Source organism: Cetorhinus maximus, chromosome 20, assembly GCF_964194155.1.
Source record: "Cetorhinus maximus chromosome 20, sCetMax3.hap1.1, whole genome shotgun sequence".
NCBI lineage: Eukaryota > Metazoa > Chordata > Chondrichthyes > Lamniformes > Cetorhinidae > Cetorhinus > Cetorhinus maximus.
The window spans coordinates 87,950,203-87,965,607 of record NC_135898.1 but is presented as its reverse complement, the minus strand read 5'-3'; the positions used below and the strand labels follow the sequence as shown (position 1 = coordinate 87,965,607).

Below are 15,405 nucleotides of genomic sequence, written 5' to 3'. Positions count from 1 at the left end.
AGTTGGGAATATTCTAATGAAATATGCATATGGTACATTGGTTTTATGATTGAAAGTCTTATTGAAAGGAATTTCAACTCCTACAAAGTACTAAGTAATAAATAAGAGGCACAAGGCCAGATAAGAAAGAGCTTGCCAATGAGGGTGATAGGTTCTTGCTCCATAACTGTAATGTGGAGCAGAGGCAATGCTGCTGTCTAGTGAATTATGGACTGATGCAATAAATCCCACAGCTGAATATTATTATAACTGTAAATGAACTTTCAGTTGCATCGTGTTTATTGTCAGTTTACTATAGTAAAATGTTGTAATGGAGTTTTCTGTGTTTATTTCTCCTCAGGTAAATCCCACTTGGCGATAGTACAGAGAGTCAACGATGAAGGGGAATGTGATCCTTTCTATGAAATAATGGGTATCGTCACATTGGAAGATATCATTGAAGAAATTATAAAGTCAGAGATCCTGGATGAAACAGACATTTACAGTATGTATTGCTTCCTGCAGTATCTCCTGGATAGATGTAAGCAACGCACTCTGTTAATATTAAACAAAAACAGAATTACCTGGAAAAACTGAGCAGGTCTGGCAGCATCGGTGAAGAAGAAAACAGTTGACGTTTCGAGTCCTCATGACCCTTCGGCAGAACTGAAGTATAGTTAGGAGAGAGGTGAAATATAAGCTGGTCTAAGGTGGGGGGCGGGGGGAGAGAGAAGTTGAGGGTGGGGTGGTTGTGGGGACAAGCAAGCAGTGATAGGAGCAGATAATCAAAAGATGTCACAGACAAAAGGATCAAAGAGGTGTTGAAGGTGGTGATATTATCTAAGATAATATCACCACCTTCAACACCTCTTTGATCCTTTTGTCTGTGACATCTTTTGATTATCTGCTCCTATCACTGCTTGCTTGTCCCCACAACCACCCCACCCTCAACTTCTCTCTCCCCCCGCCTCCCACCTTAGACCAGCTTATATTTCACCTCTCTCCTAACTATACTTCAGTTCTGCCGAAGGGTCATGAGGACTCGAAACGTCAACTGTTTTCTTCTCCACCGATGCTGCCAGACCTGCTGAGTTTTTCCAGGTAATTCTGTTTTTGTTTTGGATTTCCAGCATCTGCAGTAGCTTTTAGCTTTTTGTTTTTATCTCTGTTAATATTAATATGATTAATGAAATGGCAGCATGTTTCTTCAGTGGCATTGCCTGTGTGCAGTTTTCTTTTCAACCATTCTTTCCTGAATCAACCACTTCCAATTCTATGTACAGTACAGTTAGATTTTGACTAAAGTTTTCCTCTGCTTAAATCTAGAAGAGGATCTTGCCAGAATTGCACTAACATGACCCCATACACTTTCCATACCATTTTTGAATGTAATTGTCAATTTTGTGCTAAATTAGGCAGTGGCTGTGGGCCAATATACATAAGAAACGAAATCTATATTGCCCAAACTCCTTTAAGAGTTGCACCCTTGCAACCCTAGGGAACAGATCCTTTTTGGATTTTCACGATGCATCGCTTTTTAAAAAATATTGAGCATCCTAGGGGCTTACAGGAATTGAAAATGTGTGGCAAATATACTGTTGGTGTACTTTCATATACACAGAAAGGATCAAAAAAAATTTGTACAGCATGATTTTGGCATATTTGGCCACATGCAGAATCATTGTGCATAGTTGTCCTGACAGCTCAAGTATACATTAATTAGGAGTATAACCAGTCATGTTTCTTGAACTTGTGCTATTTTTTCTCCAGTTTTATGAGTACTTTTGCATCTGCTTGTGAAATCATATTGAGCTAGTGTTAATTGTATTCAGATGGTGGATATTATTTGGAGGCCTATACATAAATAGAAAGAGGTTGAAAGAGGTTTTTATGTTGGAGTGCATGGTATGCAATGTGTGCCTCTCCACATAAAATCTTGTAAGTGAATAAAGACCAGACTCCAGCATTCAATCCTTCACCACCTGGCTTTCTGAGTTTTGACAACCAGGTATTAATGGTGTGCATAGATGGGTGCTAATTATCACAGTAACTACACTATATTGTAAACCTCTTCTTATTTGATAAGCTTCAGAGACAGAGAGGGCAAAGGAGGAGGAGGAAGCATTGTCCAGAATATTTTTAAATATTAGCAAATGTATGAGTAGCATTAATATAGTTGGTTCCTGTTCAGATTTCTGAGTATGCTATACTTTTACCTGATGGCTGATGTTTGTCAACATTTTGCATCATTCCTCAGCCCTGAGGGCTACATTGTTACTTGGCCAAATTTGAAGACTTCCTGTTGTACAGCAGGACAAAGGCCCAGATATTTCTGGAAGAACAACCAGAGATGCTTGAAATTACATAGAAACTTACTCTAGCATGTTAAACAACAGTGCAGATTGAAGGCCCTATACAACAGCAGCCAGCCTAATGACTTTCTATTCCCTCTGCTTAATTTATACATGCTTGACATCGAATAACAGAAAAAAAAGCACTTTCTACCATGTTCATTCTGAATTTGCAAGTGACCATGGATACCTTTTTTCGGGATTCCAGAAACCTTTAGCCCTCTATCTGCTTGTCTTCCCTGCTGCTTCTTATATGCTGGCCCTACTTGGACATAATGCTGAATACATGGCACTTCTCTAATGGATGTATCGGAATATATTGAATCAGAATCAAAGGGACTATCATAATCTTCGTCATCATCTCCACATCCGTATTTTCTTCAGGTTCCACTGTTACGTTGTGGTCCAGTTCATCCGCTTCAAAGCTACTTTAAATCAAGGCTCCTGACTGTAGAAGGAAAGGATTTGGAGGAGACATGTCTTTTTTCACATTGGAGGTATGTGGACCTATATCGGAGCTATTGAATTCTTCTATAGATCCCGACACATCTGTGAAGAAGAAGCCAATTACTATTTGCAGTGTTGCCAGAAGCTACTGCAATTCCTTAAAGTTACCCTTGGCCAATTGTAACTATGGATTATAGTTTAACTCACATGGTCACAGGGACAATCATTGTTTTGAGTCCCATATGACAGTTGTGTTAAATTTTGAATGGCGACTGTGGCTTTGTTGCATTTAGCCAAACTCTCTTTTTTAAGTATCTGATGAAACATGTAAGTTTTTCTACATTGATCAGTTCGCCAGATAGGATGCTTTATTATTTGGATAGTGTGCATATGCTGTTGTTATTGGTGATGAAACATGCAGCTAACTTTACAGATTTGCATCTACGGTGTCAGCTATGGCTCAAATGGTAATACCTCTGAATTAGAAAGTCATAAGTTTAAGTCCCACATAGAGACGTGAGCACAAAAATCTATGCTGACACTGCATTGAAGCACTGAGAGAATACTGCATTGTTGGAAGTTCTGTCTTTTGGATGAGATATTAAACTGAGGCCTCACCTGTGTAAAAGACCCAGTGGCACTATTTCAAAGAAGAGCAGGTGAGTTATCCCAGGTCATGGAAGGTTCTGTATGAATCCTAGTTTTTCTTTTCTTTCTGCCTATCATTTGCACTTCAGCATGACAGTAAGTTTTGTAGTGGAATAAACAAGACAGTTTTAATACTGGGTATTTGCTGTGTGTAAAAGGTTTAAAAAGGAAAGCATTTATTTTATCACTAAAGTTTATCAAAATACAGAATTTTCAAACAAGACTAGGAAGCAAGTGAATTTCCTGGCTGTCAAATTCCTCAGGTGCCTTTGAAACTATGCCCTCAAAACCAGACTCTCTCAAAATTTCTCAAGGCAACAATTGGACAAATTTCTTCTTTACCATCATCTGGTGGCCTTGGTATATTTAAACTTCATCCTATGACCTCGAACAACACTTGATGCGCAATATCTGTATACTGTGCCTGCACTATTTAACTTGTTTGTAAATAGAGCTAAGCATTTTGACATCTTCCCACATTTCATGTGCCATTTTATCTTGAGGTTTTTTGATTCGGAAATGTTGCCCAGTTTCAAGATTTCTGCCACCAGTGAATATCTTCTCGTCTCTTGTTCCTTTACTTGACGTTTTCCTTTCTCTATATGGTCAGTAATGCACATTTACAGTGTGTTCTCTCTCAGTAATTTCCATACTATATGAAGATTTGGATTGCAGTTCTGACTGCACACAAAATTTCCCGATACATGCTGATGTATAAGCATGCTGATACTTAATGGAAAGTGGTAAGCTTTTCAGCCCGCCATAACAGACCAACAGCTCACCTCAGACTCGTCAGCAGATTCAGTTTTGCACCGCTAAGGCACAGTGCCAAAGTCATAGTTATGTATTGATATCAGTTTCTAGTGACAGTAATGCTTTTAATAGTATACTATTTTGCTCTTGACCATATGTTCGGAAGATTGAATTGTAACCTTGAGTGCCCTGTGTCTTGATGGGTAAGTCATGCCAGTTAAAACACTAAATAGTACAGCGTCTGGTAGCTTAATCACATACTCGAGAAGAGACTGTTTTTCTCCAAACAACAGAAATTTGTGTTTATATGGCCCCTTAGTGTAGTAAAATGCCAAAGGCATTTCAGAGGACCGTTATCAAACAACAGTCACATAAGGAGATATGGAAGCTTGGTCAAAGAGTTGGGTTTTAATGACAGTCTTAGGGGAAAGAGAAATGGAAAGATGTAGAGGTTTGAGTAGGGAATTTCAGACTATTAAATGCTGAAGGCATGGCCAACAGTGCTGGGACAATTAAAACCAGGGGTGTTCAAGAAGCCAGAATTGAAGGAGTGCAGATATCTCAGGAGATTACATGGATAGAGGGATCGAAGCTGTGAGGGGATTTGAAAAGGCCAGTGAAAATCTTAAACTCAAGGTGATGCTTAGTCAGGAGCACTGTAGGTCAGCAAGCACAGGAGTGATGGGTGAACAGGACATGGCACGAGTTAGGACATGGGCAGCAGAGTTTTGCATATCTCAAGTTTACAGAGAGCAGAAGGCTAGAGGTCGACCAGGAATCCATTGGAATACTCAAATCTAGAGGGAACAAAGATGGATGAGGGTTTCAGCAGCAAATGAACTGAGGCAGTGGTGGAGTCGGGTGATGTTACGGAGATGAATATGGAGAAGGATGGAGTCAATGGCTAGAGAAGAAAGTTTGCAATGGGGACAAAGACAATGACTTCAGTCTTCCCAATAATTAGTTGAAGGAAATTTCTGCCCTTCCGATGCTGGATGTTGGTAGCATCTGTCCAAGGAGCATCGGTAATTTATCCAGTTAATTGAGGGATCATGCAATAGCAAAAAGGGGCAGGGGAAGTTAGAGCTTGTATTTGACCTCCGTGATAAATTCCTTCTGTATGCTGATGAAAAATCTTCATTTTGTAATTGCAGCTGACAATAAATCAAAGAAAATAGCTCACAGAGACCGAAAGCAACAAGACTTCTCGCTGTTCAAAAGCTCAGACACCGATGTAAGAGCCAAGATTTCACCTCAGCTTTTACTAGCAACTCACCGGTTTTTAGCAACAGGTATTATAGACTGACTGAAATAGTTTCCTGCTGCTATAAATGCTTCAGATTTCCTTTGTCTTCTGTTTATTATTCAAATCTGTAATAATTAGAAAAATGTAGGTGCTCCCAAGTTAGTTTGTGACTAATGTGTGTGCACAAGTGTCATAACTGAACCAGTACAAATAAGGCCACAGCAAAACAACTTATAAATTGTAGAAATTCAAAGACAGTTAACCATTACCTTCTGAAGCAAGGTGATTGAACCATATGTTAGACCACGGCAAGTGCTGGCTTGCTCCTTGCTGTCCTTTGTATGTTCAACCAACATTCTTCCCATTCATTAAAGCTCTACATACGAATGGAAACTTTGGTCTTGCAGAGGGAACAATAAAATCATATGGTGATGATATATAAGAAATATGAGTAGGAGTAGGGCATTTGGCCCTTCAAGCCTGCTCTGCCATTCAATAAGATCATGGCTGATCTAACTGTGGCCATAATTCCACTTTCCTGCTGCCACCCACCCACAACCCTGGACTCCATTGTAGATCAAATATCTGTTTAACTCAGCTTTGAATATATTCAATGACCAAGCCTTCACTGTTCTCTGTGGAAGAAAATTCCAAAGATTAACAATCCTCTGAGAGAAGAAATTCCTCCTCATCTCCATCTTAAATGAGAGACCCCTTATTTTTAAACTGTGCCCCTTAGTTTTAGATTCCTCCATGAGGGGAAACATCCTTTCAGCATCTAGCCTATCAAGTCCCCACAGAATCTCATATGTTACAAATGGATCACCTCACATAAAATTGATTGTAAATAGCTGAGGCTCCAGCACCGATCCCTGTGGCACTCCACTAGTTACAGTTTGCCAAGTTGAAACTTATCCGGACACACTGTTTCCTGTAAGCTAGCCAATCCTCTATCCATGCCAACATAACACCCCGAACACCATTAGCACTTATCTTGTAGTAACCTTTTATGTGGCACCTTACTGAATGCTTTTTGGAAATCCAGATGTATAACATCTATTGATTCCTTTTTATCCATCCTGCTTGTTACATCCTCAAAGAACTCTCATAATTTTGTCAAACACTATTTCCCTTTTAAAGAGCCTAAAGCTAAGTGTAGTGATCTTGGTCAGGTGGCCTTCACACACTTATAAATTCACTCTATTTGAAGCTAAACACCCTAAGATACTATTTAAATCCAAATTTGTATTACTAAACCTAATAATGTACTGTATCTTTAGTTCTTTTTCTTCCCGTATACATTTCATTGCCCCTCAAATCAGAAACATTTTTTGACTGATAGATAACCAGCTATTGGTTCCATTCTAATCAGAGCCAATTGCAGCTTTAAAACAATGGTGTGCTGATGTTGTAAAGTTTTTAATTTGCTTTCATGAAAGAAACCATTCTGCTAATAAAGTTGCATAAAATGACATGAGATATTTTGTGCTTTAAAAAGATTCAAAATAAAGTTAGTTTGAATTAAATGACTTCAAATTAGGAGTAAACTGTTTGCTAAATATAAAACTTTGTGAACTGAGAGGAATTAGGTAAAAATAGCCACTTTTTTGTTAGAACGTAGAAGGCATGGTGATATCACAATATCAAAGACATTCAAATTCACATTGTCAAACCAAGCTAATTGTTTCTTTCTTAATTGAATAGAGGTGGAACCTTTTAAAAGCACACATATATCAGACAAGATTCTGCTAAGACTCCTCAAACGTCCTAAAGTCATCTGGGAGTTAAAGTTTAACAGGAAAGACAAAATGGCCCCTGACCAATATCTTTACCAGCGGAATAAACCTGTTGACTACTTCGTACTTATCCTACAGGTATGTCCCTGTCTAAATTCCTTGCTCTTACATGGTTGTTAGATGTATGGAGCACAAATGTTGGGGGAGATGGTGGCATAGTGGTAATGTCACTGTCCCAGGCTAATGCTGGTGGAATTTAAATTCAAATTAATAAACCTAGAATGTAAAGCTAGTCTCAGTAATGATGACCGTGAAAACTATCATAGATTGTTGCAAAGATCCACCTGGTTCACTAATGCCCATCAAGGTAGAAAATCTGCCATCCTTACTTGATCTGGCCTGCATGTGACCCCGGACCCACAGCAATGTGGTGGACTCTTAACTACCCTCTGAAATGGTCCAGCAAGCCATTCAGTTCAAGGACAATTAGGGATGGGCCACAAATGCTGGCCTTGTCAGCGACACACACATCCCATGAAAGAATCAAGAAAAAAACTGTTTCATATATTTCAAAGCATCTAGAAAGTTGTATACAAAAATCAAAGTACAAGGCAAAAATATCCCATTTGACCTACTGAGACTGTTTCTTTAATTAGACTGTGAACTCTTAGGGAATATTCCATTAATTTACTGTATTTAATTTCCTCCAGTAGGTAATTATTCATAGGTAAGATTTCTAAGCCAAGGAGCATCCTTGGTGCCTGAAAGTAATAAGCTGAATATTACAGGAAATCAGTCTTAATGTTGTGGTTGGGGTGTTCAACCCAAACTGTTTGCTATAATTGATAGTGGCAATCTGACTTCCTAATAATCAATTGCCATTTTAAAATGTATTCTCTCCCCACAATATTCTGTCTTCCTTTGCTGGTCTCTTCTGGTGTGTTTCCATGTATATTGGTAGTCATCTTGTACTGTATTCAAGTACCCATATACAAATGTGCTTAATTAGGTAGGGTATCACAGCCGAACTCTCATGCATTCTCAATCAACACCCATAGATAGACCCATTTTTTAGCAGCTGTTGTGGGATAGATCAAGCATAGGAATTCTTCCTGGGTGCTTAGTCCAATTGTTGCAACCTTAACTTTCCCTCAGCTAGTTCACGATGAAATGGAGGTCAAACCTGGGGTCTTCTGGTACATATGGCTTAATATTACAGTGAGTTGTGCCCTTAGCAAATTGACCATTTGGGAACCTGTATAAATTATTTTTTTAGCAGATGGGGAACTGTTGTGTTCAAACCACTGATTAAGTGTGGATAAAAACAAAAACTGCGGATGCTGGAAATCCAAAACAAAAATAAAAATACCTGGAAAAACTCTGCAGGTCTGGCAGCATCTGCGGAGAGGAACACTGTTAACGTTTCAAGTCCGTATGACTCTTCAATAGAACTAAGTAAAAATAGAAAAGAGGTGAAATATAAGCTGGTTTAAGGGGGGGCTAGGGTGGAGTTGGATAGAGGGCCAGTGATAGGTGGAGATAGCCAAAAGATGTCATAGACAAAAGGACAAAGAGGTGTTGAAGATGGTGATATTATCTAAGGAATGTGCTAATTAAGGGTAGAAAGCAGGACGAGCAAGGTACAGATAGCCCTAGTGGGGGTGGGGTGGGGTGAAGGGAAGGGATCGAAATAGGCTAAAAGGTAGAGATAAAACAATGGATGGAAATACATTTAAAAATAATGGAAATAGGTGGGAGAAGAAAAATCTATATAAATTATTGGGGGAAAAAAAAGGGGGGGGGGATTGGAAAGGGGGTGGGGATGGAGGAGAGAGTTCATGATCTAAAATTGTTGAACTCAGTATTCATTCCAGAAGGCTGTAAAGTGCCTAGTCAGAAGATGAGGTGCTGTTCCTGCAGTTTGCGTTGAGCTTCACTGGAACAATGCAGCAGGCCAAGGACGGACATGTGGGCATGAGAGCAGGGTGAAGTGTTGAAATGGCAAGCAACAGGGAGATCTGGGTCATGCTTGCGGACAGACCAAAGGTGTTTTGTAAAGCAGTTACCCAGTCTGCGTTTGGTCTCTCCAATGTAGAGGAAACCGCATTGGGAGCAACGAATGCAGTAGACTAAATTGAGGGAAGTGCAAGTGAAATGCTGCTTCACTTGAAAGGAATATTTGGGCCCTTGGATGGTGAGGAGAGGGGAAGTAAAGGGGCAGGTGTTGCACCTTCTGCGTTTGCATGGGAAGGTGCTGTGGGAGGGGGTTGAGATGTAGGGGGTGATGGAGGAGTGGACCAGGGTGTCCCGGAGGGAACGATCCCTGCGGAATGCCGCCAGGTCGGGTGATGGGAAGATGTGTTTGGTGGTGGCATCATGCTAGCGTTGGCGGAAATGGCAGAGGATGATCCTTTGAATGCGGAGGCTGGTGGGGTGATAATTGAGGACAAGGGGGACCCTATCATGGTTCTGGGAGGGAGAGGAAGGTGTGACGGCGGATGCACGGGAGATGGGCCGGACACGGTTGAGGGCCCTGTCAACCACCGTGGGTGGAAAACCTCAGTTAAGGAAGAAGGAAGACATGTCAGAGGAGCTGTTTTTGAGAGTTGTATCATCAGAACAGATGCAACGGAGGCGAAGGAACTGAGAGAATGGGATGGAGTCCTTACAGGAAGCGGGGTGTGAGGAGCTGTAGTCGAGGTAGCTACCTTTCAAGTGAAGCAGCATTTCACTTGCACTTCCCTCAATTTAGTCTACTGCATTCGTTGCTCCCAATGCGGTAGGCTTGTAATGAATATTGGTGGACAGTCTATCACCAGAAATTGAGACAGAGAGGTCAAGGAAGGGAAGGGAAGTGTCAGAGATGGACCATATGAAAATGATGGAAGGGTGGAAATTGGAAGCAAAATTAATACATTTTTCCAGGTCCAGACGAGAGCATGAAGCAGCACCGAAGTAATCATTGATGTACCGGAGAAAGAGCTGTGGGAGGGGGCCGGAGTAGGACTGGAACAAGGAATGTTCCACATACCCTATAAAGAGACAGGCATAACTGGGGCCCATGCGGGTACCCATAGCCACACCTTTTATTTGGAGGAAGTGAGAGGAGTTTAAGGAGAAATTGTTCAGTGTGAGAACAAGTTCAGCCAGACGGAGGAGAGTAGTGGTGGATGGAGATTGTTCGGGCCTCTGTTCGAGAAAGAAGCGGAGAGCCATCAGACCATCCCGGTGGGGGATGGAGGTGTAAAGAGATTGGACGTCCATGGTGAAGAAGAGGCGGTTGGGGCCAGGGAACTGGAAATTGTTGATATGATGTAGGGTGTCAGAGGAATCACGGATGTAGGTGGGAAGGGACTGGACAAAGGGAGAGAGAATAGAGTCAAGATAGCAAGAAATGAGTTCCATGGGGCAGGAACAGGCTGACACGATCGGTCTGCCAGGACAGTCCTGTTTGTGGATTTTGGGTAGGAGGTAGAAGCCGGCTGCCTGAGGTTGGGAGACTATCAGGTTGGAAGCTGTGGAAGGAAGATCTCCAGAGGAGATGAGGTCAGTAACAGTCCTGGAAACAATGGCTTGATGTTCAGTGGTGGAGTCATGGTCCAGGGGGAGGTAGGAGAAAACGTCTGCGAGTTGACGCTCAGCCTCTGCGAGGTGGAGGTCAGTGTGCCAGAGAACAACAGCACCACCCTTGTCAGCAGGTTTGATGACAATGTCAGAGTTCGACCTGAGAGAACGGAGTGCAGCAAGTTCAGAGAGAGACAGGTTAGTGTGGGTGAGAGGAGCAGAGAAATTGAGACACCTAATGTCACGCCGACAGTTCTCAATGAAAAGATCAAGAGAAGGTAAGAATCAGAGGGAGGGGTCCAGGTGGAGGGAGAATAATGGAGGCGGGTGTAAGGATTCGTTGAACGGGGAGAGGACTCCTGCCCAAAAAAGTGAGCACGGAGACGAAGGCGGCGGAAGAAGAGTTCAGCATCGTGCCAAGCGCAAAATTCATTGAGATGAGGGCGTAAGGGTATGAAACTAAGTCCTTTGCTGTTCAGCATCAGAGAGGGGAAGGTCGGGGGTATGGTGAATACACGGCTGGGATTGGAAGACGGGATGGGGACAGAGGGACAGGCAGGGGTGGAGGGTCCTGGATGGGTGTTAATGTCGATGAGTTGTTGGAGCTTGCATTCCTTTGCACCTGAAAGAAAGAGACAAAGTTTCTTGTTGAGGTGTCGGATGAGACGAAGAATAAAATGAAACTAGGGGCATGTGCAGCTTAGAAATAGGGTGCGGCGGTGCTGCTGGAGGGAGAGGTCGAGTGTATTCATATGGCGGCACATGGCACTGAGTGTGGATCTCAGAATGCAACAAGAACAGCAGTCTGAGGAGCGTTGTATGTCCCGGAGATACCTGTAATCCTGGGTGGGTTCGAAACATGAGGGATGGAACTTCAGTTGAAATCCATGTGGGGTAGGTTGGAGACAGAGACAGTCACTGAGAAAGGAAATATGGCTGTGCAAGCGGGTTTTAGTAAACACCTTGTCAAACACCAGGAGAGAAATGGAAAGCAATGAAGGTGAACAAGGCAAAAGAGAGAACCGGAAATCCTGTCGGAGAGAAGAGCAATACTTCTTCAAGGTAGGCATTCCTTGAAGAGAAGTGGCAGTCAATTAAACACTAAGATAAAAGCAATGTTATACTCCAATGCTTATATACTCCAGTTGGCGTTACAGTGCATGTTGCCAGCAGGGTAAATAATCTAATGGAACAGAGCAAGTCCATAAGCTCACACCACTGATCATAAACTAAAAGCCAGGTGCTTGGAGGTGGCTGAGCATAGTCCAGTGATATGACGGCATTAAGTCAAGCAAACCCACTTCATTTTGATTACCTTACTCTCATTTCTGAATCTCCTTGCTCTTCAGAAATTTATAAAATCTCTTAAACATCAGGAAGCCTCACTGTATTCACTATAGCCCACTTTCCAGATGAGGTAAGAGGTTAGGCTCTGAACGTGATAGATTGCCAATAAGACAAATGTGGGAGGTCTCTGTGGCAAAATATGAATTTGCACCTGCAAGTCACCTGCCTAACTTCCTGATCTTGGTTCCTGGACGAGGTGAAAATTGAAGGCTAAACACTTTTCTGAGGAAATAGAAGAATTAAATCTGAAGGTCAAACGATATATAGGGATCCAAAATGGGCTGACTTTTCAGGGGTGAGTGGGATAAAATTGAATAGAATTAGCTAGAATTATTGACACGCTGCTTATCACACTGCTTTGTAATGTGTCACTTATAAATGTGACTTCATGCAATGATTGTTTCACACAGGGAAAAGTGGAAGTTGAAATAAGCAAAGAAGGCTTGAAATTTGAAAATGGAGCTTTCACTTATTATGGTGTACCTGCACTCACATCTATGGTTTCTTCAGGTAGAATTTTCTCTTTTTAACAAGTTTATAATACCAATTTTAGAGCATTAAGATGTTTGTATGAGCTGGGGGTATACCTTTCCAGCTTCAAATAAGCTTTTACAGTCATACTTAATTTTGTTTGGCTCACTTGTGCTCCATTTTAAGAAAGGGCATGTTTATTATTTTAGTATCAATATATTACAAAATTGAAAATGGATTCTATTCTATTCTGATTGAGGTGTGCAAATTTATGAGGGGCGTAGATAGGAAGAAACTTTTCCCCTTAGTCGAGGGGTCAGTAACCAGGGGGCATAGATTTAAGGACAGGAGGTTTAGAGGGGATTTGAGAAAAGATTTTTTCACCCAGAAGGTGGGGGCGAGCTGGAATTCACTGCCTGAAAGGATGGTAGAGGTGGGAACCCTCACAACATTTAAGTAGTATTTAGATGAACACTTGGCCCATAGCCTTGTATGCTACAGTGTTTCAAGTGCTGGAAAATGAGATAGAGTAGACGGGCTTGATGACTGATGTGGGCGTGATGGGCCAAAGGGCCTCCTTCCATGCTGTAAAACTCTGACTATGAAATTGAGTGAGAGGCAGCAGTTTAAAAAGATCAGTCAAAACATTAAGTGCAATAATATTATTGGTATCCTGTAGGTTCTTTTTTAGAAGAGTCACTTTCCTAAAAACATAACAAAGACCAGTGAGGAGTCTTCTCAATGTAAATTATGATCAGTCATTTCCTGTGTATGGTGAAAACTTAAATCATTATTGCCATGAAACTGGTACCTGCTGTATGAATTTCTTTGTTCCTTGGAGATGCATGAGGATGTGTGTAAATCGTGAACTGTCAATAATAATTTTGGAGGTGGAGAAAAAGAAATAAACTTTCAGATGCTCACAGTGTTTAATAACTCTGGATGGATGAATTAAGTTGTGCTAGAGGACCTTTCTCATTCTTAATTATCTTGTGAATGACTTGGTGCACAGGATCATATTTTGTGGTGGCTCTTGAGGAACAACAAATTAAAAGAAATTGTTCATTGCTTGAGCAATGGCTATGGTTATTTGGAGCAGAGATATTCTAATTTTAACCTCATGCTAAGGTGTGCATTTTCCCTGAAAACCTGTTCTGCCCAGAGAAATTTTAGTTCAGCACAAATTATTGCATATTCTTCCATTGACTAACTATGGGAGTAGAGGAGGAAATCAAAAATTCACACCCTCCTCATGCAAGCTGCCACAAGTCTGCTTACTTTCTGCTCCTGTTGTTTTCAATTAGGGAAGGGTGGGGGGTACCAATACATATGAGCTAATTACCTGTCCTCCCCCCACCCATGTGAAATACTCCAAATAATTTCCTTTGATAGATTCCCAGAGTTTATTCAGCAAGTAACTGAGCCATTTGGATATGGAAAGCTCCAGATCTGATTCCCAGGCTATGCTGTGTTAGATGATCTAGTCCGGGGGAATACTTGAGGGCATCGCCATTCGCCTCAGCTCAATGGGTTAGGAGAGAAAAATCAACTAGACGTTCTGCTCTTTATCAGATGTGGATTGGATTGGTCTCAGCTGTGCTGTCTGCAGTAATCAAGAAGCCTGCTGATGCTCATTGTCCAGCTTTGCACATGAATAACGACAACTTGGGCAAAGTACCAGAAAGTGACTGACACCTTTGAAACCATTTTCTGGGAAGAAGTCAACATCTTGAGAAAATTGGAAACACAACCTCTTGACATGATGCAAAATGATATTCCATAATCTCTAAATGTTATGTCATTTGACTCTGAGCCTAATATAATGAAAATATATAGGATGCAGTATGGATAATGTGGCATTCTTTATAACTTTTTCTGTGGCTTTCAATGGAAGTCTAGTAAATATAAATAACTTGGGTGGTAAATTAATCCAACTTGTATCAAAACCATCAGAGGTGATGGTTGATATAACTTTTTGCCATATTTTGTTTGGATTGCCGTTGGTCATTAACTTTAAATGGTATTTCACTTAATGGGCATGCCTAAACTGACCATTTTCCATTTTAGCCTTATGTTGGGTTCTTCTGACACTGAACAGAACCCCAACCATGCATTTATTTAAAAACTTTATCCTTATTACATTTTCTTAACATTAAACTGGACTTCTCTGCTGAACAAAGACAATTAAGATGGTTGACCCTCTGGGGAAATTATCCCCAGAACAAAAGAATTGTCCTGTTAGTTTCGGGAATGTCACACCTCATTATGCCTATGGAGTTTCCAACAGACCACCTGAGACTATAGACCAATTTCAAAGGGAGCTACAGGAATTCCATTTGCATTTGATAAGCCAACCTGGCTAGCAGAGCCCATTAATCTGCTGAGACAATAGCTTCCCAAACACCAGACCCTCAACACAAATGACACCCTTTTCAACCCTTAATGACTGAGACATTATCAGACCTGAAAACAAAGCCAAATTCCAGATGCTGGATAAACATTCTTTGTTGAGGCCACTGTGGAGAAGGAAGGTTACATGACCATGGACTCGGGCCTTTTGAGCAGTTTAATATTACCTTACTGAGCTGTGCAGTCAGCCTGCTGTTTAACATCCAAATGACATGCCACACAGAAGCAAGCTCTGTCCAGGTTGGACCACCGGCCCATCTAACCTGACTCTACTGGAGGGTTTCATATCATCGCCGACAAAACTGACTCAATTTCTGCATGCCTACTTCATCTGGTGACATCAACACCACCTGAAAAGCGAGTCTTACAACACCGGTCTCCAGCCAGCCAAACTCAAAACGCCTACTTGAAAGAATTCCTCATTGGACTCTGACTTAACCTGAGGGTTTAACCT

At 41.4% G+C, this 15,405-nt stretch overlaps 1 protein-coding gene across 3 annotated transcripts in view; it reads left to right on the top strand.

The window, feature by feature from the left end:
* The window catches only part of LOC144694556 (metal transporter CNNM4-like), a 98,639-nt gene that overhangs the window by 43,803 nt on the left and 39,431 nt on the right, over positions 1-15,405 (top strand). For all 3 annotated transcript variants that reach the window (XR_013579773.1, XM_078565123.1, XM_078565122.1), the window contains exons 2-5: positions 341-484; positions 5,333-5,470; positions 7,129-7,298; positions 12,482-12,581. Coding sequence is in view for 2 of the 3 variants with exons in the window: in XM_078565123.1 (XP_078421249.1) it covers positions 341-484; positions 5,333-5,470; positions 7,129-7,298; positions 12,482-12,581 (552 nt within the window). In the remaining variant the exon portion in view is untranslated. The remainder of the gene's footprint in view (positions 1-340; positions 485-5,332; positions 5,471-7,128; positions 7,299-12,481; positions 12,582-15,405) is intronic.